At 42.5% G+C, this 25400-nt stretch overlaps 1 protein-coding gene across 1 annotated transcript in view; it reads left to right on the plus strand.

Annotated features, from left to right (window-relative positions):
- Window positions 1-988: 988 nt before the first annotated feature.
- Window positions 989-25400, plus strand: part of GOLIM4 (golgi integral membrane protein 4) — a 55805-nt gene continuing 31393 nt past the window's right edge. The window contains exons 1-6 of the mRNA XM_027875778.1: window positions 989-1143; window positions 1238-1356; window positions 18117-18312; window positions 18430-18495; window positions 18556-18649; window positions 21929-22028. Of these exons, the coding sequence (XP_027731579.1) occupies window positions 989-1143; window positions 1238-1356; window positions 18117-18312; window positions 18430-18495; window positions 18556-18649; window positions 21929-22028 (730 nt within the window). The remainder of the gene's footprint in view (window positions 1144-1237; window positions 1357-18116; window positions 18313-18429; window positions 18496-18555; window positions 18650-21928; window positions 22029-25400) is intronic.

The following is a 25400-nucleotide window of genomic DNA, read 5'->3' on the forward strand; positions in this document are numbered from 1 at the left end:
ATCAAGGGTCTTATCCATGAGCCCGTCTAAGTACCAGAGGGCAACACGTTGACTTGGGATCTTCCTTACCCTCATTGTGCAGAAGAGTTAAGTTCCTGCTTGGCTTTTGTAACAGCGTGTGACCTTGGAAAAATCATTTAACCTTAGTTCCGACAGCTGTACTATGAGATTGGATCAGAGAATCTAAAGTTTGTTGGAGTTCTGTCCTGTCTTAGGAAAGCATTCCCAAAATGGTTTGCTATGAATTTGTGCAAGAGCTATCAAACAGTTAACGGGAGATGAGCAAACTCTGTCATGATTCTACCATATGCAAATGAAGGAACATGTTCATTTATTATTTAGAAAGAAAACTTTAAAGGAAATATTGTAAATCAGCCTGGAGTTGGATAAGCAATCTCAGAGTTTCATTGTAGATCATTTCACTAAAACCTTTATCGGAGTTGGAGAACCTGTTGTCTAGGTGAACTCACTAAACCCACTAAACAACTTCCCATTGTGAGCAATGGGAAGATATATACGCCTCAGTTTCCTCATCTAGAAAATGAAAGGTTGGATTTCATGATCTATTTAAAAAAAAAAGCCGTTTCAGCTCTGAGAGTCTATGATTCGGTTCAGAGGACAGCTGCAACATCAAGCCTAAGGGATGGTGGGGGACTTGCTTACCTTCTCTCTTTATGCCTCCTTTATTATAAGTTTTACATGAGGCAGTTAATGCCCAGCTGTGAAATTCCATCAAGGGCTCCTTGTAAACATTCTCTTGGAAAGGCAGACTGTAAGAGACCAGGATCAACTCTGATCACCTGATCCCTTGTGACCACTCCTCCATTGATTATTTAAAAGGAAAACAGTCCTCCTGACAATGTTCACCAAAACAGTATTAAAGGAAATAGCTATGAAGCTCCATCTTGGGTCATCGCATGAAATCCTTGCTGCCAGAAGGGATGCCTTTGATCCTCTAAAATACTCTAGAATGGCATTTTAGAAAGACATGATAGTGGTCTGCCCCCATCCAGTGATTTACTGCAGGCTCCTTCCTTCTCAGAAGGCTGCCTGGCTTGGGCGAGTAGAAAGAGAGCTGGAGTCCGAGCAAAAAGATCTGGACCCAGATTCTGTCCCTGAGATTTACCAGCTGTGTGACATTGGGTAACTCCCATTCCTCCCTTTTGTTTTAGTTTCTTCATCTGAAAGCCAGGAAGAATAATATGTGTGCCTCTGGGGTCCTCTCATGGGTGAGGAGGGCAGCGAACTCTGTAAATGTGAATGATCTTAAAGCAGGTGTCAATGGAAGCTCTCTCTGCCCTGGGAGGCGGTCCATGTGCTGGTTGCAGATTGCAGCCCTCCTTAGTGGAGACATTGGTCAGTCTCCTGATGCTGAGTGTCTGTGAATTTAGCCAGGTCTCTCTCTGGCCCACAGTGCATTTGTGGGCCCTTCCCTGAGGGTTTTCAAGCTGTAGGATAGTTGTCAGAGCTGGTGGCCTTCAAGCACCAGGGATCACCCACTTGCTGAGATGAGACAACAGGGGAGGACTTTAGGAGAGGGTTACTGACACCACCACCTTATTAGTATTGTTTGTTCCATGTAGAGACAGTCCAGCTCCTGCCCTGGGCTTCTGATGGGGAGAATCTGCCCTAGCTAGCCGGCACCAGATGCACCATGCTTCTCTCGTCCTAGCTTTGTGCTGGAGGCCTCTGTAGTACCCTTCCCTTTCCTCCTTGTCCACATTTATCTTTTTAAGAAGTAATATCAGCTCAACGCCAGCATTTTTTGAAAGAACATGTACATCCATTGCCTTATGACTCCACTTACCATCACTTTGACTTCCCAAGCTAAGTCAGGGCCCTTGGAACAATGTCATGAGTGCTGAATTTGAGAGTCACAAGAAGTGAGTTTGAATTAGAGCTCTGCCATTTACCCCTTCTGTGATCTTGGGCATCATTAAACCTCCCCGGGCTTGAGTTTATTCACTCATTCATTCATTCATTCATTCATTCATTCATTCATTTAAAAAAGTTTAATTACATTTTATGTTCCAAACTATCTCCCTTTCTCCTTCCCTCATTAGAGAAGGCCACCATTTGACACAGATAGAGAGATAGATAGATAGATACATACATACATACATACATAGGCAGACAGATACAGATATATATGTAAAACCATATTATTTGTACTTCTATTTATTAGTTCTTTCTTTGGAGGTCTATAACATCTTCCTTCGTAAGTCTTGTGTAGTTGATTTGAGTATTTATAATACTCAGAATAACTTAGTCATTCACAGTTGTTCTTAGAATGCTATTGCTGTTACTGTATGCATTTTCTTAGTTCTGCTCATTTCATTATTTCATGCAAATATATCCATGTTTTCCTAAGATCATCGAGCTCATCATTTCTCATAGCATAATAGTATTCCATCACAATCATATAGCACAACTTATTCAGCCATTTCCCCAATTGATAGGCATCCCTCCAGTTTCCAGCTCTTTGACACCACAAAGAGCCGCTATACATATTTTAGAACATAAAAGTTCTTTTCCTTTTTCGCTGGTCACCTTGGGAAACAGACCTAATAGTGGTATTGCTGGGTCAAAGGGTATACATAGTTTTAGGCCTCTTTGGGCATAGTGGGCCTGAGTTTAAAATGAGTGGCTGGATTCGATGACCCCTGAGGACCCTTCTCACTGTTGCTGTGTGATTTGATGACCTCCTCCTCCTCCCTGGCTACGACTCTCTTACATGCATTGTCTTTGCCAATGAGAATGTGAGCCTCTTAGCTCACGGAGCCTGGTACATAGCAAGCACTTAATAAATTGTAGTTGGCTGATGGAATTGCTTTTGGTATTTGTATCCCCAGCACATAGCATAGTGCTTATCTTATCATCAGTGCTTAATGAATGTTTATTCCTTCATCCATTCCTTCTCATCTTTATCAGTGAAACTCAGATAGAAATGGGTCTAGGACGAGATGCTATTCTGTTATTCTTTTCTGTTTAATGATCTGTGTCTCTTGCGTAGGTGGGTTCACTGACTGCTTTGTGTAGCTGAATAAAAGTATGGGGATGTATGCTCATCTTCTGTAGTGTCCCTGAAAGCGTCTCTGGAATGATTCCAGGGCAGGCTAGATGACAGAAATGAAATGCATCTCTCCTTCTTTCCACGTGACTTTGGTTAACTCTTCTAGGCCCTTATATTTGGAGAGCCATATACATTCTACATCCTTCTACTCTGAGATTGAGTATTTAGGCTGGTGATGGCCAACATTAGAAAATGTTGTTCCAAAGTGTTATTATTCTGATGATCAATTTGGTAAACACTAAGTCTTACTGTCCTTGGTGATAGAGATAGAAAGACAAGCATAAAAGAGCTTCTTTCTTCAAGTTCACGTTTTACCTGGGAGGGGGTGGAGAATGTACTGTGTGTAAGTTATGGCCTGCAAATTTGGGGGAGGGGAGAGCACTCACCCATGGGGGGTATCAGGATGGCTTCATGCAGGAGTGTGTAAGCTAAGCCTTAAAGAAAACTAGGGATTGTATGTAGTGGAGATGGGTGAGTGGGGCCAAGGGCAGTGCACTGAAGGCTTGTGATTGGCCAGGGAGCTGTGAGGGTGGGGAGGCAGCCACCTTGAGCAGAACCAAATTTGCGGTGGGGCTGACTGAGGTGATATGGTCAAGACTCCAGAGAGTTTGCTTGGGACTGCCCCAGGTGGGACCTTACTGACTCAATAAATGCTGTTAGACAACCCAAGTGGGTTCTGCAATTCCCCAATAGGTAAGTGGTCTAAGGGCATGGACAGACACGAGAAATGTGAAACAAAACATTCTGAGGCTTCACCTTACCCCCAGCAGCTTAGCAAAAATGACAAATGATGGGGATAGTCCATGGTGGAGTGGCTGCGGAGAGGTGGGGACACTCTAGAGCCTTGTCTGAGCTGTGAGTCTGTACAAACAATTTGTTGTGATGCAAATCTAGTGACTAAAATATCCATGCCCTTTGAGCCTGAGACTTCATTATTGGGCTCATACCTCCAAGGAAGCCCCAGAATCACAAAAACCTGTTTGTGGCAGCACTTTTGGGGATAGCAAAGAATTGGAAACAGAGTCGGTGCTCATCTACTGGGGCATGGCGAAACAAAATGTGGCTCACCAATGTGATGGAATATTGCTGTGATGTAAGAAATGGTGAATGTAGTGAATAGGGAGAAGCATGCAAAGATCTTCAAAAACCTATGCAGAGAGAAAGAAGCAGAGTCGAGAAGACTGTAGATCCAGTAACTACAACAATGCAAACTGAAAGGATCACCATGCACACACACACACACACACACACACACACACAAAATCAGAAGTGAATGTTGCAAAATTATAAAAAAACAAGCATGGTTAGAAAGAAGGAATAGGAGAATTGCCCAACTTTCTCTTTGCAGAGGTCCAAGGTCCACAAGTGGACATTGTACACATTTTCAGACTTTTTTGGTGTATTGATTAATTATGCTGATTTCTTTCCTCTTTTTATTTTTGTTTCTAAAAGATACTATCATATTAGGTGGCTCTCTAGGAAGTCAGAAATCCTAGGAAAAAGTATGTTAATTTTTTTAAATACATCAATAAAATTTATTTTTAAAAAAGGGTTAAAAACAAATTAAAACAAAAAAAAAAAACTCAGTTCAAGTATCACTTCCTATGTGAGGCCTGTCAGAGACCGCTGCTCTCCTCTCCCTTCTCCATTACTTTGTATCTAATTTGGTTGTGTTTACATTTGGCATTGTTTCTCCAATTGGATCCATCTTCTTGAGGGCTCAGGCACAGTGCCTAGTACACAGTAGGTGCTTAATAAATACTTGTTGAACAAAGCAAAACCAGTGGATTTTTATCTGGTAGCATTGCTGGCTAATTGGTTCCATTTTTCATTGACATCTCAACATTTGGAAAATGTCATGGGATTGTACTTGAAAACCTCTCAGGAATTCATGGAATCCAGAGTTTGGGGAGTCTGAGGTGTGTCCCCTTAGTGCCATGAATGTCAAACAGTAGGTGGGACCATTGGGAATCATTAGCCCCATCCTGGGAGCTCCGTGAGCCTTTAGCACTGCTCCCCGAAGGGTAGTTCCAGACGTAAGTAAGGTATGTAATGGCCCTCGGAGGTCTTTAATAACTTCCTGTATTTATTCCTTGTTGCATGCACAGAACTCTGCTGATCACACCAGAGTAACCTTTGACTTCCTGGTCCTGCTTTTGGAGGTGGCTGGGCTCCACCACCCCTATGCAAAGCTTTCTCCTGCAGGCCTACAGGCTGCTTAAAATATGGCATTTATACCGGAAGTCTCCTTTAGCTTGAACACATGCTGCACCAAGCAAGGAGAAAGAGTAGCCTTCTAGGGAACTAAAAACAAAATAAAACAACAACAAAAACCAGAAAAAGAAAGTCAGGGGGGCTGTGACTCTCTTCTGAAAAATCATCCCATAGTCTAGTGAAAAGGAGATTTCCCTGGGAGGAAGGAGCCCGGGTTCTATCCCAGCTCTACTGATGACTGGTGGGCCAGAGGGCGCTGTGTTTGGAAGTAGAAGGCGGACATTCTGATCCTACCCCTGCCACTTATTAACCAGGGGATGTGGAGGGAGTTACACCAGATGGCCTTTACAGTTTATGCCAGATCCAAGGCTCTCGTCTGATGCTCCTAAGTTATAGGGAAAATAGTCAACTTTTTATTTTCAACCTGAAAAAAAAATGCTTTTTGTGTTTGTTTTCTGACCTTAGTAAGATACAGGAAATATAATTAAATCTTTCATGGCTCTAGGATAATAATAATAATTAATTGATTAATAATAGCTGACATTTCTATATACTCACTATGTGCCGGGCACCATGCTAAGCATTTTTATACTTATCTCATTTAATCTTCACAACCCCAGAACATAGGTGCTGTCATTATCCCCATATTATAGGTAAGGAAACTGAGGCCAACAAAATTTCCCAGATCTTTTAGGGCCTTCTTGAGACAGTATGAGTATTGCTTTTCTGGAGTGTTGCATTAGTTCCAAGGGGTACCTTTTAGGAAAGACACTGAAAAGCCAAAGAGCATGGAGGGGGAGCCCCAAGTCCATCAAATTCATTCAATAGGATGACTGGTTGAAGGTGGGGATGGATAGCTTGGAGGAGATGAGGTGTAGGATTCACAGCACAGAAGAGCTGTCTTCCAAGTATGGGAAAGCAACCGTGTGGAAAGGGGATTAGACATGTTTTACTTGGCTCCAGAAGGCAGAACTCGGAGCAGTGAGTAGAAGAAAGCTCTCTGGCTAACCCCTGGACCTGTCCCAAGTGTAATGGACTTCCTCGGGAAGTGGTGTGCTCTTCCTTATGGGAGACCTTCAGGCAAAGGCTGGCTGACCCCTGGTCTGGGTTCTCATGGAAGGGTTTGCTTTTGAAGTATCCACTGGGAGAGTGGTCACTGGGCTAGCCCTTCCTTTTCTGAGGTTCTGGACTGTTCTGAATGTCAGTTTTCATTTTGTAACTGAGGAGAGTTCACAAGATAGAGTTGAATGTGTTCTGAGGTTTGGACAGGGAAGTCCAGGGAAGTAAGCAGCTAGGTGGATGGAATTCTGAACTTGGAGTCAGGAGGATCTGAATTCAAATCATATATCTCTGTGGTCTTGGGCAAATCACGTAATTTCTCAGCCTCAGTTTCCTCATCTGTGGAATGGGCATAATAATAACATCTCACAGGGTTGTTGCAAGAATCCATTGAGATTATGGATGTATAGTGTTTTGCAAACCCTAAAATGCTGTATATAAGTTAGCACCTCTTTCCCCAGGTTGTTGCGAGGATCGAATGAGATAATAGTTATAAATAGCGTAGCATAGTGCCTGGCACATCGTAAGTACTATGTAAATGTTAACTCTCATAAACACTATTATCATCATTATTTAATAATGCATTTGCTCTGTGTGTGTGTGTGTGTGTGTCAGTATCTAAGATATATGTTTCATACAACTTAAGAGAGATGGGGCCTAGAGAGCCCTGTCAAAACTTAAAATGTAATTGGGAAATGTTTAACAAAATAAATAAAAATGTAATACAATATGGATAACGTTAATTTGTGGGTTCCTAAGGCAGTATGCAGTCAGCAGGGGTCTGTGTCTACTTAAGTTTGACCCCACTGACCTGAAGCACTAAGAAATGAAGTGACTCACACAGGGCCACACAGCTATTAAATATGAGGTAGGATTTGAATCCAAGGTCTCCCTGACTGCAGCCTAACATCTCTCTCTCTGTGTCTCTCTGTCTCTCTCAACCTCTTACCCCTCTCAATTGCTCTCTCTACCACCTTTCTCTTTCTCTCTCAAATGCTCTCAATATCTCTCTCAGTAACATCTGTTTACTATATTATGCTGCTTCTCTACCTATGATATGGTTATTTCTGATGTCCATATATTTTTGTGTCATAAGCCATATATGGATAATTAAGGAAAAAAAACCCTGAACTCTGAGTTTATTAATATAAGAAATGATTGATCTGAGGAAACTCCCTGTCCAAATGAAGCTCACTGCCTTCTTTTTATCTTCATATCTTAGAGAATTGCCTAGATCACTGAGAGGTTAAGTGATTAATTTGCCCAGAGCCAGACTTGTCAGAGAGTGGACTTGAACCCCAGGTCCCTGGCTTCAGTAAGTTGGTCAATCAACAAACATTCAATAAGTACTGGGCTCTATGCTAGGCCCTGGAGATACAATGAAAGATAAAAAAGTCTCTGCTCTCAAGGAGCATGTGAATTTCCCAACTCTTACTGCCTCAATAACAAATAATCCAAAATGGAAATGAAAATAAGATTGAAAAACAATCACTGCCCTCAGTAGCTTCCATTCTCCTGGATGTGGCGATTTGGATGGAATTCCTGAGAGAAGTTGACTTTCTTGGGCTCAGCCTCAGGGATGGACAGTCCCCAGATTCCCTCCCTGCTATTTTGAGCAGAGAAGGAAACTTTTTTTTTTATTTTGTTGGGTTCCAGTTGATTGAAAGTTTACCTCCCATCTCAATTTCACCAATCAAAGCTAAGTTGAAATATTAAGTGACCCTTTTGCAAGAAAAGAGTGCAGAAATTCATTTCCTCTAAAGAATTGAGGAAATAACTGTGCCGAAGCTAAGTGCAGTAAGCACTGTGCATTACTCATACGCTGCTCTTGCTGTTATAAATTCAAATTTGAAATTCTCAAAGCAACTTCAAGGAAATGCAGATGACGAGGGCAGTCTGGCACCAGGCTAATGTGTGCTGCCTCTTGCACTGGTAAAAAGAAACCTCCTGTCTTTTTACATTAAGCAATATGGCAAAGGGCCCCCTTGGGTTTGGGCAAGAAAAGCAGCAAAGTGTTTTGGGAAAGTTCCTCTACCAGCAGTTGATATGTGGATAGTAAAGGGAAGCACAGACCTGTTTTCAGAATGTCTGTTCAGGAAACAATATGGCTTTGAAAAGGAAGCCATTTCAGAACCCAGGCTTTGGAGAGGCACCTTGTGGGCTGCTCTCTTTTCTTGTAGTTAGGAGAGAGCAATTTTATCACAATAAAGAAAGCTAGCTTTAAACAAAAATTCTTCCATGCATATTCTCTCTCTCTCTCTCTCTCTCTCTCTCTCTCTCTCTCTCTTTCTGTCTCTCTCAACCTCTTACCCCCCTCAATTGCTCTCTGTCCACCACCTTTCTCTTTCTCTCGATATCTCTCTCAGTCTCTATCTCTTTTCTGACTCTCAATCTCCCTCCCTCTCTGACTCTTTCTCTATCTTTCTCTAAATCCTTGTCTCCCAATCTCTGTTTCTGTCTCTATCTCTCTCTCTCTCTGTCCCCTTCCCTCCCCACCTTCCTCCTCCTTTCTTTCTCTCCCTCTCCCTCCCCCTCTCGCATTTCCCTTTCCCTTTCCCTATCCTTCTCCCTCTCCCTTTCCTTCTCCCTCTCTCCCTCCTTCCTCACTCCCCAGGGACTCCTTAAGATAAGACCCAATCCCACTCTGATCTGCACCAACCTTAAAACTGCTTAGTTTCTTTTGTTTTACCCTTCATTAGGCAGCCCGGTTCCCCCAGCACCACCATATTGATGATGAAGTTAGTGCAGACCTTGCTGTAGCCATTTCCCCAACACAGGCTGGAAGGAATCACTTCTATAACACACTAGGCCAAGGGGTCAGCCAGCCTTCCCTTGAAGATCCCCAATGCCAGCCAGCCCCTTGTCTCTCGAGGCAGTCCATCCCACATGGGAACGACTCAGATTGTTAAACAAGTTTTCCTTTGGCCCTCTTGCTCTGAGTTCTGCCTCCTGGGGCCAAGTAAAACATGTCTAATCCCCTTTCACATGATCATTTTCCTGTGCTTGAAGACAGCTCTTATGTCCTTAACACCTCAGATCTTCTCTTCCTCATTCTGAAAATACTCACTTTCAGCCAGACCTCCTGTGGCGTGAATTTGCTGCCCCTCTCCACCATGGTTGCCCGTTTCCCTTGGCCTCCAGTAATGACATCAATGTTTTTGGATGAAAAGTCAAATTATAAATAGGTCTAGAAATGGCTTAAAACCCCGAAAGCTTAGAATATTTAGTTAGAATTAGAAGTGACCTTTATGTCACTTCTCTCTCTCTCCCCCTCCCCCTCTCCCTTTCCCACTCTCCCCTCTCTCTTCTTTCTCTCTTCTCTCTCCCCCACATGTATATACACACACGCATACACACACACACACACACACACACATGCGCGCGCGCGTATTTTACAGGTAAGGAAATTGAGTAGTATGTTCAAGGCTTGTTCAAGATCAACCCTGCAGTTTATAAGAGCTGCATGACTAGAATCTATTCTCCCAGCTTTCGGTTCAGGGCTGTTTCTGTGACACTTCCTTTCATTTGGAGCTATCCCCTTGGAAGCTGTGGAAGAAGATAGAACATTCTCAGAACCTCCTTTCTAGATATAAAGATATCAAGGTAAAGTTATTTTCTTGCCCCTTTTTATTTTGAAGACATTGTTGTACAAAACTCTGAGACTTTGACATGAACCCTGGTCTTAATTTTATCCCTCCAGTCACAGAGCTGGATACTTTGACACTTTGGGTGTGGGGATGATTTACTGAACTCTGCCAAGATCACTGCCGGTGTTTACTTTTAGACCCAAGATGGTATTTTTGGAGTCTTGGAAAGAAAGCTGTTGATGAGAGAAATTTTTGATTCAAAGACACTGTTAGTGAGCACTCCTGATGCTATCCTCATTAAGGTAACTAATTAATTTAAGAAGTGAGTTTTTAAAAAATATTTGTATAAAGTAGTAAATTTGTTAATTCACAAATCCACTTTGTTAGTAACAAGGATCATTTTTTCCATCCTGTTTTAAGCAAGTTAAGGAAGTAGTCACAAGTGCCTTCGTTAAAAGTAGTAACTAAAAGTTGGCATATTTCAATGGATTTTTTTTCAAGAGCAGATTAATTTCTCAAGAATAGATAACAAATTAATAGAAACTGGCACAAATATTTATATTTGAATTATATTTTATTTTTCCCAATTGCATATACAAACAATTTTTAACATTTGTTTTTAAAAATTTTGAATTCCAAATTTTCTCCTTCCTTTCCCTTTCCTCTACCTGAGACAGTAAGCAATTTGATATAGGTTATATATGTACAATCATGTAAAACATTTCCGTATTAGTCATGTGATGGCACAAATATTTTTGTAAAAAAAAAAGTTCACTTCTCCTTTTACAAATAATGTTCAGCAGTATCTCTGGAAGGATTGTTGACTATTTTCTTAGAGTTGGCTGTTTTATTTCACTATGGCTTTTTTTGTGGTGTGTATGTCTTGAGATTAAGAACTATTCTTCTTTCTTCTCCCATTGATGAAATTCATCATTCTAACTGAAATGGTCCTTAGAGATGAACTGGTTCCTCTCCCTCATCTTAGACATGAGGAAACTGAGGCCCAGAGAGGTTGTGACCTCTTGCCTAAGGTCACCCACGTAGCAAATTGCACGCCTAGGTTTTGATGCCGGACTTCCACCACCAGATCTTATTCTTTTCGCCATGCCACGCTACTAATAGTAGAACATTTTGCAAAGGAACTTGAGTTTCCATTTTTCATACATATCACATGTCCTTGTTACTATGTCGAAATATAGTTGAAGAAGGTGATGAAGATTGGGCTGAATAGATAAAAGCAGTGCCAGCCTGTGGTGATACCTGGGGTAGGAGTGAGTGGGGTACTACTCCCTGCACTGAGCAGATAGCGACCATCCCCACACCCTAGCCTGAGGTGCGAGGAGCCCAGCTAATAATCAGTGTCAGAGACAGAGTTTGGGTCCGTGGTTTCTTGACTACAACCAACTCCTACAGTGTGTCAGCTAAGTTTCACTGCATCAAACCCTATACTCAGTCAGGCAGTAAGCATTTATTAAGCACTTGCTGTATACCAGGCACTGTGCTAAACTCTGGGGAAACAAAAGCAAAAGATAGTCCCTGCCCTGAAGGTACTCATAATGGCCTGTAGCCAGCTAAGTCCATACAAACCATACACAGAATAAATAGAAAATCATCATCAATAGAGGGAAGGCACTGGAGAGATTGGGAAGGGCTTCCCACAGAAGGTGGGATTTTAGTTGGATCTTGAAAGAAGCTAGGAAGTGAAGATGAAGAAAGAGCATTCTAGGCATTGGGGATGACCAGAGAAAACTCCCAGAGCCAAGAGATCAAGTGTCTTCTTCAGGGAATGGCAAGAAGGCCAGGGTCCCTTATAGGAGGAGGGGAGGATAAGGTGTAAGAAAGCTAGAAATTGTCAAGGAGGGGGGACCTGGAGGCGATAGGGAGCCACAGGAGTTTGAGTTGGGGGTGAGGTGTCACAGTCAGACTTAGGCTTTAGGAAGATTATTTTGACAGCTGAGTAGAGGATGGCCTGGAAAGATGAGGCAGGAAGAGCAGCCAGCAGGCTGTTGCAGGAGTTCAGGCCTTAGGAGATGAAGGCCCAGACCAGGAGGGTGGCAGTATCAGAGGAGAAAGGGGGACATATTCAAGAGGTGTTTCAAAAGTGAAATTAACAGGCCTTGGCAACAGATGGAATAAAGGAATATTGAAGAGTTGGGGACAACTCCTACGTTATAAGCCTAGAGGACCGGGATGATGTTGATATCCTGGGCTTCTAAGCGTCAGACACTTCGCCTGATAGTGGTCTACAAACACTCCTGAGTGCAGCCCAAACCAATTAAAATCTAGTTAGGAAATAGTTAACAAAATAAATAAAAATACAGTGAAACAGATAATAGTAATAGGTGGTTTTCTAAGTCAGTGTTAGCTCACAGGGATCCTTATGTACAACATAGTCTACTTGAGTTTGACAATACTTGCCTAGAAAGTAATAGGGAATTTTGGAAGAGAGAAGGGTTTTGTCGGAAAGACACTGAGTTCTAATTTGGTCATGTTGAGTTTAAGATATCTACCGGATGTCTATTTCAAAATGTCTGAGAGGCAGTTGGAGATTTGAGCCTGGAGGTCAACTGAGAGGGTAGGACTAGATAAGCAGATTTAGGAATCATCAGTGAAGAGATGATAATTAAATCTATGGGAACTGATGGGATCACCAAGTGAAGTAGTATAAAGGGAGAAGGGAATGTTATAAACTTCTATTTTCTAAAACAAAAAAATTGGTAGCAGTTATAATCATGTTTCGGAAATAAAAAAAATTGAAGTATGATAAAGTTGACCCCTTTTTTCTTGCTCAACTTTCATTTACATCAAAAATTCTGATTTCTTTGCCTTCTGAAATGTCACAGTTGCATTTCAACATGTGTCTGTGGATAATTTGTCTCCCTTTCACTCCTATTTTAAATGGATTTACAAAATTACTATTGGTTTTTTCCCTTCCTAATCCCTCTTAATATGCATGCCTTCCCTCTGTTTCCTGTTTCTGTCCTTCTACTTTATTTAAAATTTAATTTTTTTCCAATTAACAAGGCTTTATTTTCTTTCCTTCACACTCCTCCAATGGAAAATAAAACCAAACCCTTGTAACAGATATGCACAGTTAAGCAAAGCAAATTCCCACATTGACCGTTTCCAAGAACATTATCTCTCATTCTGCATCATGAGTCCATCACCTACCTGTCTGTCAGGATGTGGGTAGCAGAGTTTATCATTAGTCCTATCAAATTGTGACTGGTCATTGCCTCCATCAGAATTCTGAAGTCTTTTCAAGCCGTGTATCTTTACAATGGTGTTATTGGGTAAGTCGTTCTCCTGTTTCTGCTCAGTTCACACTACATCAGTTCATACAAGTTTCACAGAGACCACCCCTTATGCCATTTCTTATGTCACAATAGTTGTCACAATAATATGTCATGACATTCCTATACATAATTGTTCAAGCCTTTTCCACTTGTTCTTTGATTTTTATGAAAAAGAGCTGCTATGGGTATTTTGGTACCTTTGGGTCCTTTTCCTCCTTCTTTGATCTTTTTGGGGTCTAGGCAACCATGTGCTGGAGCCAGCTCAGGTCAGCTAGCAGTTATGTTTTAAGTCTGATCATTTGTACTCCAGAAATCTGCAACTCTACAGATCAGGGGTTGATTTATTGTTTTGTTGTTTGATTATGGTTAAGAAAGTCATAGAGAAAATGTAATAATGCCGATTAAATTTAAAAGTGGGCCATGCCTAAACTTTTTTTTCCCCCTCAGAGACAGTCATCAAACATATACCAGCCCATCCTTGAATGTAGACCTAGTAATGGTATTGATTAGTCAAACTGTTTCCTTACCTATATCTGGTCTCTCTGCCTCTGTTCTCTCTCCTCCTCCAGTCCATCCTGTACTCACTTCTTTTAAATTTCTCTTCAAGAAACAATCTTTTATTGGGTTATCCCTAAACTCTTAAAGTTTTCCATGGCTTCACATTGTTTCCTGAATAAAAAGCCACACTTTTTGGCTAAAGGGTTATGGACTCTGATGTCTGGTTTCCACCAATGTTTCCACCATGGTCTTCCTCTAGGAAGGTGATATAGCGAGACCTGCCTCCCAAGTTCCGTTGTCTAGAATGCTTTTACCTTCCCTTTTTATCTCAATCCTACCCTGTCCTTGAAGGTCACATCTAAGATAATCCACAGGGATTCAGAATAACTAAAGAGAAAGACCACTCTGAATTTTTGTAGGTTTTTTTAAAAGAAGTTATACCCTGATCATGGAATTACACTAACAAAGTGCTGCAAAGTCTGTTAATGAATATATTAAGAATTATTTGTAATTAGCACCTTTGCATGTAAATGAGTGCTGTTAAGGGGAGTTTCAAAGTACATGGAAATGATTGGTTTTAGCCTTTCACAGCATCTGGCTTTATGGTACTCCTGTGCATATCCTCCCCCTACCCCACATAATCCGGGGGTGAATGTCAGCCTAATCTATGTTCAGAGAATTAAAAGTAAATTAATAGATCTCTGAATTTGTTCTGTGACTGATGAAACTCTTTGCTCTTCCTCCTTCTACCCTCTCCCGGCATGCTGCTGTCAAAACTAAATTTCCATTGGTTTTATGCTTCAAGTAAAAAAAAATTAAATCTGTTAATCCTGAGTTTCTAGGTCTTCCCCCATCTGTCAGTCAATCAATCAACAACTATGTGCTCGAGCGCCTAGCACAAGAATCTTTAAGTGCCGTGGAGTATGGAAGAAGAGGAAAAAGCCATTGGTCCAGGCTTCCTTTTCTTTGAGACACGTGCCCATCCTTGTCCTATTTCCTCTTCTCTTAATTCTCCAGCTTTAGTTGGACTGTCCCATGAAGGGAACTGGACAGAATGCCACAAAGAAATCAGGGTCTTGGAAGGGATTATATGTTTTTGTTTGCTGTTTTTTTGTTATTGTTGTTTTCATTTTTGCTGCTGGCAGATACGTGATTTATTATGATAAAGGCAAGACTGTTACATTGTGTTCGAGCTCTGTGCTGGCCCTCACTGTGCCTTATTGTCTCCTAATTTCATTTCTGAAATGGCCTTCCTTGCCCAGCTTCCAGGACTAATTAACCATCATAGACTCATAAAGCAGGAAGGAAACAGGGAGATGGCTTAGGACGGCCCCAGTCATTTTACAGATGAGGAAACAGGTGTCATGGAGCTCATGTGACTTGTAATGACAGAACCATAGAGCCCAGGTCTCGTCTCTTATTCCCACTCTAGCCCTTTTTCTACTGGGCAGTGTGACTTTTTTTTAAAAAAATTGTTTTATTTTTAATTCATGAAACAAAACAAACATTTCCATAACACAAAATAATAAAAACAGATGATTGCACATGAAACTGCAAAGCTACTATGTACAGCTTGCCATTCCCTCCAAATATACAACAAAGTTATCATGTAAATTTCTTTTTTTTCCCTTTTTTTGTCTCTCCCTCCCATGTTATTTTGATTTCTGCTGAGGTCTCATTTCTTCTCCAGTCCTCTACCCAACTGTCCCTTCTTCTGCCTCTGTGTCCAGACCCCATTGCCTAAGTACCAGTTAGATATTTACCAGGGTAGAGTAAGTAGTATGAAGAACAAACAAAGATTAGTGTCTATAGCTCAGGGAAAAAACAGCTAAGCACATTCATTAGAGAGCTCTGTTTACATTGTCTACGAAAGCTAATTATTTGCTGAACTAAGTGTTCTTGGTTAGATTTTCAGAAAGAGTAAGCAGTAATGTGTTTGGATTGTCCCTTCTGAAAGCCTTGGGGGACCCTCAGTGATTTGATTCTTATACTAACACTTTATAAAAAAGGACTAGTATCAGTAGCTAGCAAGTAATTATCATTCACTGGCTACCTTGACTGAAATTAAACGAGTGTTGCTCAGTTCGGAGTTGTTGTTGTTCAAGAGTTTCAGTCTTGTTGTGACATTTTGGAGGTTTTCTTGGCAAAAAATATTGGAGTGGTTTTGCCATTTCCTTCTCGAGTTCATTTTATAGATGGGGAAACTGAGGCAAATAGGCTTAAGTGACTTGCCCAGGGTTATATAAATAGTAAGTGTCTGAGGTCAGATTTGAATTCTGGAAGAGCAGTCTTTCTAACTCCTGGCATGGAAATCTATTCATTGCGCCGCCTAGCCACCCACTTAATTGAGAACAGCACATAGCTGGTCTTTGAGTGGCCTTAGCTTCCTGATTAAAGATGATATGATGAAGGAATTGGGGATGTTTGGTCCCGTAGGTAGATTTAGGGAGTGGTCATGGCGGCTGTCTTTCTTTCCAAGTGTTGCCACGTAAGAAAAAAATATGATTAAACTTGAACCTCTTGGCCCCAGAGGGCAGAGTTAGGAGCAATGAGTACAGATTACACAAGTTTTTAGGTTTGAGGGCAGGAAGCATTTCCTGAGCTATAGAACTATCCTAGTGTGCAGTGGGTTGCCTTGGAAGGTAGTGAGTTCCCTGTCTCTGGAGGTCATCAAGCAGAAACCTCCCAAGACCAGTTGCTGGGCTTGGGGTAGGGAGGATTCTTATTTGGGTACCTTTTGGACAAGATGGCCACTTAGATTCCTTCCAGCTCTGGAGTTATGTGATTACATTAAACCTGTACATTTTGTTTCGAGCAAGAATACCCCTTAAGCCCAGGAGTGAGTACGTATGATGTCACTTCCTACTTAAGTCTCCCTGAGTAATCAGCCAAATTTTCCATTATCAGCTCCTATCCCAATCTCTTCTCTTATTCATTTGTTAGTACTTGAATGTCTTAGAAAGACATTTATAATAATTTCTGAATCACTGATGCCAGATTGTTCCACATTAAAGTAGATATGTGAAAGGTGATCAGCGCTGAGTTTGATAGCCCTGATTCATTTGTTCCTCAGCTCTCCACACCCCCCTCCCCGGGCTGCTGGGTCTCGTGGTTTTTACTCTTAGCTCACAGATTTCAACATAAATTTTGTAGGGAGTGGGATGGGGAACAGCAGGGCTCTGATTAGACCACTGAGGCTTTTAAGAATCTTGTGGAGCAGTGATCCAGCACAGTTCCAAAAGTGATCCAAGGCAATTCCAAAGGACTCGTGATGAAAAGTTCTGTCCACCTCCAGAGAAAGAACCCGAGGAGTCTTAATGCAGATCGAAGGATACTATTGTTTACTTTCTTGCTTTTTGGTCTGTTTTCTTTCACAGCATGAAGAATAGGGAAATGTTTTGCATGATTGCTCATGTATAAGCTATATCAGATTGTTTACCATCTCAGGGGAGGGAGAAAGAGATAATTTAGAACTCCAAATTAAAAAAAAAACTGTTAAAAATTGCTTTTATGTGTAATTGAGAAAAAAGAAAATATTATTTAAAAAAAAAAAAGAATCTTGTGTAGTCCAGAGCCCGAGCCCTGATGCTTTGGGCAGATGTGAACAGTGCATTGATTTTTCATGATTTTTGCAGAAAGTGGTCAGTGTTCTTTGTTGCCCAGCGTGGATAAAGTCAGTTACTTTCCCTCCTCTCGGAAGAAGCAGCTGTGTTAGCCATCACTGCTGCCCACAGATGAATGAGGCTTCTTTAAAAGCTGGCCCTTCATTCAGAAAGCCATTTTGAGAGTAACCGGCTCTCACTCTTCTAACTCGTTCTTGGGAGGATCGGGATTTCCAGAGTCTCAGTACCAGGGTTGTCCTCTGGGGCTGATCTCTTTTCCACTGACCTTCTGGCGAAGATAAAATCTCAGAGCTAGTTTTGAGCAGTAGCCTCAGTTTCTCAGAGAGAGGGTGGGAATATACCCTCAAACTGGTCAATACTATTCCTCTCTCCTCCCTTCCCTCTCTTGTTTCTACATTCTGTCTCTCTCTCTGTCTCTGCCTCTCTGTCTCTCTCTCTTACATTCTGTCATTTTCTCTTTGTTTCACAAAATGTTTTACAAAGAATGTTGCCCAAACATTTTCAAAATGAAATAAATACTTGAAGGAAAAAAACGTTTCTAAGCATTTACATTTCTCCCATACAGTTCAGTGCTCCCCCTCAAGACCTTACTAGGTACCAAGCACAGTCAGTACAAATATTTGAACCAGATTCTGGTCAAATTGTAAAACTTGACATTGGTATGGTTTACAAGCAGGTTGCTATAGGTATCTCAGTGTTCTGTTTCACTGGCATCCTGATTGGAACCTTGAGGCTGGTACCATAATCTGTTCTCTCTGATGACTAGATTCTTCAGACTCGGCATTGGCATCCTTTATGGCTGCGAGTGCCCTTGGGGTCTCTTTGTGCGCTCCTACTGCTTTAACCCCTGGTGGCCATGACGACTGCCTGGCTCCTGGCCCCAGCCCCAGCCCCAGCCCCCTCTACCTTGTTCATCCCTCGCCAGTTCAGTGCTCACCCCCCTCAGGACCACAGCCCTGCACGTGAGCCCCATCTTGGAGCCCAGCAGCATCTCGGAAACAGGGGCTACTTTTGAGTGGATGCAGCAGGCCCCATCAAATTACAAACGGGTCAAGGCTTGTTTACACTTGGTTCTTCAGGGCTTTAGGGAGGGGGGAGGCAGCCAATAACGCCAACCCGCTTCAGCTGGGTGCCTGTCTACACAGGTTTCTCCTCCTTGGTTTATACCTTTACAATGTCTATGCTTTGATTTACTCTTTCTCCAGACTCTGTTTCCCTACTGATCTCCTCTTGCTGCTTGCGCTTGGGGGCTGGCTGGGGGCCTTTTCTCAACCACTCACTGTTGTTCTTAGCTTTCCTGTGAGGGGAGAAGGAGGAAGTGGATGCTTAAGAAGTGCTTTGTAGCCTCAAAGATACATATTTTGAGTTGGGGTCCAATGTGATCTTCACAGCCCCACAGGGAGGTGGGCAGGGATCAGTTGGTAAGCCCCTTTTACAAAGGAGGAAGGTGGTTCATAGAAGTTGAATGACTTCTCCAAGATCACAAAGCTACCAAAAGACTAAGCCGGGCTCAGACCCCTGAGCTAGACCAGCCCCTTCTCCCATGCTGTGTGTCCACAGAATGCGCTTAGAACCGCATTCCAAGCCAGTCATCCACAGTGACTCTATAGGTGTCCAGCGCCTAGCATTGGGGGTCCAGTGGATAAAGTGCTCAGGAAGACCTGAGTTCCAATCCTGCCTCAGACCCTTCCTAGCTGAGTGACCCTGGACAGACCACTCAATCTTGCTTAGCCTCAGTTTCCTCAACAGTAAAATAGATAATAATAGTACCTACTTAACAAGGTCATTGTGGAGTTCAATTTAAGTAACATATCTGATAGGCTATAGAAATCTTAAATCATTGTTACTACTCCTACTCCTACTCATTACACTAGATACTGCATATACAAGAGTGACACTAAGAGCAGGCATTTATTAATGACCCATTCCTCAGGAACTATGATAGGCATTCAGGATAGAAAGATAAAATAGTCCCTGTCCTCAAGTAGCTTCCATTCTCTTGGGGAGAATTAATGATAGATAGACAGCATACATGATGATTTGAGGATAGGAGGGCACTGATGTCTAGGGGCCTTAGGAAAGGCTTCCCTCAGGAAGTGACTGTCCATCAGCTGAGCCTTGAAGGCAGTTTGGGATGCTAAGAGGCAAGGGTGAGGAGGGAATGCATTCTAGAAATATGGGGTGGGATCCGAGGAGGGGGGCACAGCTTCTGTGGAAAACCGAATTCCACTCAGTTTCTTCTACAGATCTGGTTATACTGCAGGCAGAATTGATGACCCTAAGTTTCAATACATGTGGTTAAAAAACAAGCCTCTTATAATAGCTTTGTTTTCAGTGCCTTAGGCCTATTAAGAAAAAGGCAGATTACCTGCAGGGTTTCTTGGCTCTGTTCATCTGAAGGCAGTGTTGACCATAATATCCTTGGAGTTGGGTCCAGACATTTTTCTGAAAAGTTACATTTAAGTGGAGAATCCTTGGACCACCGGAAGTCCTGTGTGCTGTATGGTGTGTTAAGCAGACCTCCTTAATTATGGGGCACTGTGGAGCCTTTTTTTTTTTTTTGAAATAAGTGCTTATATGGGTAATTATTTGGCTACCGAGTCAAGTAGAAAAAACCCATTGTGTTAGAAATTAGGAGCCCTAGTGAATAGAACATTGTCTCCCCCTGAGCACATGCTCCCTTCCCCACCCCAGCTTCTCCACCAGTACTGCCTATGGGCAGAGTCTAGGTTCTAAAATGTAGGTGAAATGTCTTCTCATGAAGGACAGGTCGTGTGGGATCATAGAAAAGACCTCTGGACTTGGAGTCAGAAGAGAGCTGTCTTCCTTGGTCTGCTTTCTGTCACTTACTTTCTATGTTACCCCAAGGCATACACTTTCTGAGCCTCTGTCGTTGTTTTCTCATCAGGAAAGTATCTGTCCTAATAATCTTACAAATGCAAGAATTAACGTGAAGTCTAGAGTCAGAGGACATGGGTTCAGATGGGGGCTCTGCTGCTTGTTGGTTGGAGGTCCTTGGGCATGTTACCTTCTTCCGGGCCTTGATCTCCTCATCTGTAACATGAGAGTATCATCGATTCAAATGCGAAGGGACCTTGGAGATCATTTCATCCAGCAGTCCTTCAGCCTTTACTGTCAGGGACCCACTGGGCAGTCTGCAGAAATCTCTGTTTTTAAATGTTTTTAAAAGAAAATGTTTAGGTTTACAAAGGAAACCAATTACATTGGAATACAGTGATCAACATATTTTGTTAAAAAAAATACTCCTAGACTCCAGGTTGAGAACTCCTAATTGAATCCACTGCCTTTGTTTTAGAGTCGAGGAAGCAAAGGGGCAGGAAACAGTAATAACAGACCTAGGGTTTTAAGCCGGGTCACTGACTCTAAATCCAGAGCTCTGAGACTCAGTGCCTGGAGATGCAAAAACATGTAAATAAACACAAATGGTAAGCCCTGCCCTCAAGTAGCTTACTTTCCACTGGAGGCTATAACATGGACACTACTCAGTTCAGCAGATGGAGATGAGGAACAGGCCATATGTACCTGGACATTTGAACAGACAGAAAAGAGGGGGTAAAAGCCAAGAGGGGAGAGGGTAGTAAAGAGGAAGGTGTCACAGGAGGTAGTGCCTGGGCAGAACTTTGAAGAATGGTAAGGACTCCCAAGGGTCAGGTGAAGCGAGATGAGCCTCCCAACCTTAAGGGGCAGACAGATTTTTGTTATTGTTGAGTTGTGTTTTCTGTCATGTCTGGCTCTTCTTGACCCCTTTTGGGTTTTCTTGGCAAAACACTGGAGTGGTTTGCCATTTCCTTCTCCGGCTCATTTTACAGATAAGGAAACTGAGGCAAATAGGGTGAAGTGACTTGTCCAGGGTCTCACGGCTAGGAAGTGTCTGAGGTCAGATTGGAACTCAGGAAGAGGAGTCTTCCTGATACATTGTATCCACTGTGCTACCTAGTTGCCCAGGATTCAGAGACTAGAGACTGGAAATGTCTGATTACATAGTGCATGTTCTCACTTCAGTGTCCCAGTGTCTTATCTCAAACTTGGTCTGTGGCGAATTAAGCTTGCCCCCTTCACTTGCTAACTGTGTCATTTCTGTTGGTGATCGTCCCCATCTTCATCCCCTACATTTCATCCACCATCAACTTCTATCATTTCTTTCCTTTAAAACGTCTCCTTCTTTTTCACAGTCAGCTGTCCTCGTCATTCATTCCCAAAGAGATGGTGGTGGGAGCCCTGCCTCTTGGATGTTTCTACTCCAGTATGTTCTGCACACATCCTCCAAATTAACCTGTGTAAACTCTTCTTTTATGGTTCCACATTTCAGGGATTCAAGTTTAGAGGACTCTATATTGCTTTCAGGATTTCAGTTGGACCCCTCCTCCCTACCCATCTTTGTTCAGCCTTCTTGGTCCCTAGCCTAGACCTTCTATTCCAGATTGGTCAGTTTCCTCGATATCAGTGCTCACTTTTCTTTCTGCCTTCTGGTCTCCCCTCGTTTTCTTCCCTTCATCCAGCCCTAGGAAGGTTTTGTACCCTCAACTCTTAATAACACCGGGGATTTTGGACCTTAAGTGGCCCTTTATGCTGATCATGGAGTTCTGCCAGCACCAGGAGTCCAAGGACTGGCTGGTTCCACTTTCTTACAATGGCAAGGAACAAGTGGGGAGGGGACGCCCGGTGGGATTCTGACCCCTGGCAGTTTCAGAATGTGCTGTCACCTTAGACTGTGAGCCCGAAAGAAGAGACCACCCTCTGTTCACAGCCAGGGCAATGTAGGCACTGGAAGTAACAAGTGATCACGTGGTACACCTGGGGGAGGTGGATTTTAACATAAGACCTGTTTGCATAAATGGAAAAAAAAAAAAGACCTGAGCAGGCATGCTGTTCACTCTTTGACCTAGCAAAGAGTGAACATTTACTTGGATCTGCTGTTTTTAAATGCAGGTGAAAAGGGCTTTTTTTGTTTTGATTTTTGCTTTATCTTCTTCTATTTTTAAATTGAATTCAAATTTAAAAATATAAACAGTAGTTCATTTGAAGATAGGCCAAAAAAGAAAACTCTCATTCTAAGGAGTGAATGTCATAGGCCAGCCAGTATTTAAAAATATTGCCAAGTCTCAGTCAGTGTCATGAGGAAAAGACTGGGTGTGTTATTTCTTAGAATCAAAGCTAGAAAAGGCTGTCAGCCCCAATTCAGAGCTCCATGAAAATTTCAGTTTAATCTTCTGAGGAAGCTGGATGCATCTGCAAATGCATAAACAGATGCTGGCGTAAACGAATAGAGGAGTCATTGTTGTGCTTCTGAGAAATGTTGGCCTGCTACAGGAGAAACAACTGAGAGAATATTGTTACCTTTTTCAGTGAGTCCTCTAAAAATATTCAAACTGGGGAGCACCTGGGTGGGGGTGCTGGTTTGTGTGATTACCACTGGCAATAGGTCTTAGGGAGCCCCAACCCATCAGAAAAGATGAACTTTAGTTCAGACAACCTCCATCTTGTAACTGGGCCCATGATCTCTCTGGGGGGCAATGCCAGTGGTGAACAGGTAGACAAAGGGTTGGCAGGCAGTTGGGAAAATGGCAGAAGGGTCACGGAATGGCTTTATGAGTTTAATAGGCATATGACTCCTCTTGTGCACACCTACCCCCATGTGAAACATTGACCTAAGCAGAAGAAGGCAGTCTGTAGTAGGATACAATGGAAGAGCATGAGTTAGAGATTTGGGTGATTTGGGTTCAAATCCTGTTTCTGTCACTACCTAGTGACCTTGGGCAAATGACTTCAATTCTCTGGCTTTGGACTTGATGGCTTTTGGAGTGCTGGCCAGCTCTAAATCTGTGATCCCTGAAAGGCATGTGCTATCAACATTGTAAGAGTTTAGAGGGAGGGAGAGATCACTACAGATACAGATAGCTTCCCAGAGGAGGCAGCATGGCTAGGGTTTACATGGACTCTATCAACAAGAATTTATTTAAGCACCTACTAAGTGTCAAGCACCATGCAAAATCCTGGGAGTACGAAACAAAAATGAAATAGCTCGGTCTACAGGGAGTTTACATTTTGTGGGGGAGGGAGGAATAATTCATTTATGAAATGTTTTTAGGTTTGCAAAACATTTTACATGTGGTATTTCAGGCACGCATAAACCACTGAGGCAGGTACTGACATTACCTCCTTTCTCCCCTGTGTTTTTCAAGTGAGGAAGCCGGCTGAGAGAAGTTAGGACTTGCTTAGGGACAGACAGCCATACTAAGGATGTGAGTCCGGATGTACTTCACACACTTCGGATGGATACTACTAAGACCTTAAAAAAGGGGGGGGGGCACAGATGAGAAGAATAAATGAACGCATGCATATAATCTACCCATTGTACCATGTTGCAGAGGAAGGTGGGATGGGAAGGACATTCCAAATGAGTGTAAAATGGGAGTAAAGGCTCAGCTGGACCAGGCTGGTGCAAAACAGAGGCTTTTTGTGGGTCAGCCCTGAAGGACAAGTTAGAAAACTGGAGAACCCTGAAAATCTAGCTGAGTTTGGCTTTCCCCCTGGCAATAGAGAGCTAGTGGTAAGGGACCTGATGGAATCAACATTTCAGGAAGAATAATTTGGTAGTGACTTAGAATGTACAAGATGGATTTCAGCAGGCGAAACCAATTAGGAGGGTGACAACAAGTGAGAACGGAAAGTAACAGGGAGGAGTGGATGGATACAAAAGGCTTTCCGAGGTTGGAACAGCTGTTTTTGGTAAAAGTGGTGGGCTGAGAAGTACATCAGTGAGAAAGAGGAGAGAGAAGTCATTACTGCCAAACATGTGTGGAGTACCTACCCTAAATTGTGCAGAACAACCAGAAGTCAAAGATGGCATTGAGAGTTAAGGTCTGAGAGAATTCTGGCACCATTAATAGAAATGAGAAAGTCAAGAAAGTGAGCCATTTGGTGGTAAGATATTGTACTTGAGTATGAGGTAGAATTTCTGAATCATCATTTGTACAGGGGAGACTCTTGGGCAAGAGCTCAGGGTGTCAGCTCAGAGTGACATTCATGGAGAGGTACTACTGGAAATGAATCCACAAGCATTTAGAAATGTGTATTATGTGCCAGGTGCTAGGGATACAGGTACAGAGAGGGAAACGATGCCTACCCAAATGGAGCCTGTATTCTAACAAAGGAGACAACGTGTATGTATAACAATATCTACCGCAGAACTATCAAATGAATAAATAGCAATATATACAATAGTGATTGTTCCGTTGTTCTTTGGTCATATCCAACTCTTCGTGATCCCCTTCGGGGTTTTCTTGGCAAAGATGCTGGAGTGGTCTGCCATTTCTTTCTTCAGCTTATTTGGCAGATGAGGAAACTGAGGCAAACAAGGTTAAGTGACTTGTCCAAGGTCATGGCACTAGCAAATGTCTGAGGCCAGATTTGAACTCAAGAAGACTCTTCCTGACTCCAGGCCCAGTCCTCTACCCACTGCTCCACCTTTTGGCCCATTTGATAATTAACAGTTAGCATTTATATATAGGCTTGTTAAGGTTTGTGCAGAGCTCTTTATATATGTTATATAAAGTTGTTTGAGGGGATGAGGGAGGGCGCTAAGTGTTGGAGAAATCAGGAAAGGCTTCAGGTGGAAGATTGTGCCTGAGCTGCACCCTAAAGGAAAAGAGGGATTCCTCTATTAGGTAAGGGTAGGGAGGGCATGCGTTTCAGGTACGTGGGATGGCAGGGTGCAGGGACATGGATAGAGAGCTGTGAGATAGGAACACGCAGTGGGAAGGTCAGTTTTGCTGGATCAAAGAGGGGTTGGGGAGAAGCTGTAGCGAATGAGGCTGCAAAGATAGATTGGGACTAGATTGTGTATGGCTTTTAAAGCTAAACAGCAGCCTTTATGTAGGGTGTCCCAAAAGTCTTAGAGCAGTTTTCAGCTAAGCATAAATAGCTTTGAGCTTCATTAAGACTCTGGGGACACCTCACATTTTATCCTCGAAGTCATAGGGAGCCAACAGACTTGTTTAAATAGGGAGTCACCTGGTCATATCTGCAC

This window comes from Vombatus ursinus, unplaced genomic scaffold (assembly GCF_900497805.2).
Source record: "Vombatus ursinus unplaced genomic scaffold, bare-nosed wombat genome assembly UNPS02014810.1, whole genome shotgun sequence".
In the NCBI taxonomy this organism is placed as follows: domain Eukaryota; kingdom Metazoa; phylum Chordata; class Mammalia; order Diprotodontia; family Vombatidae; genus Vombatus; species Vombatus ursinus.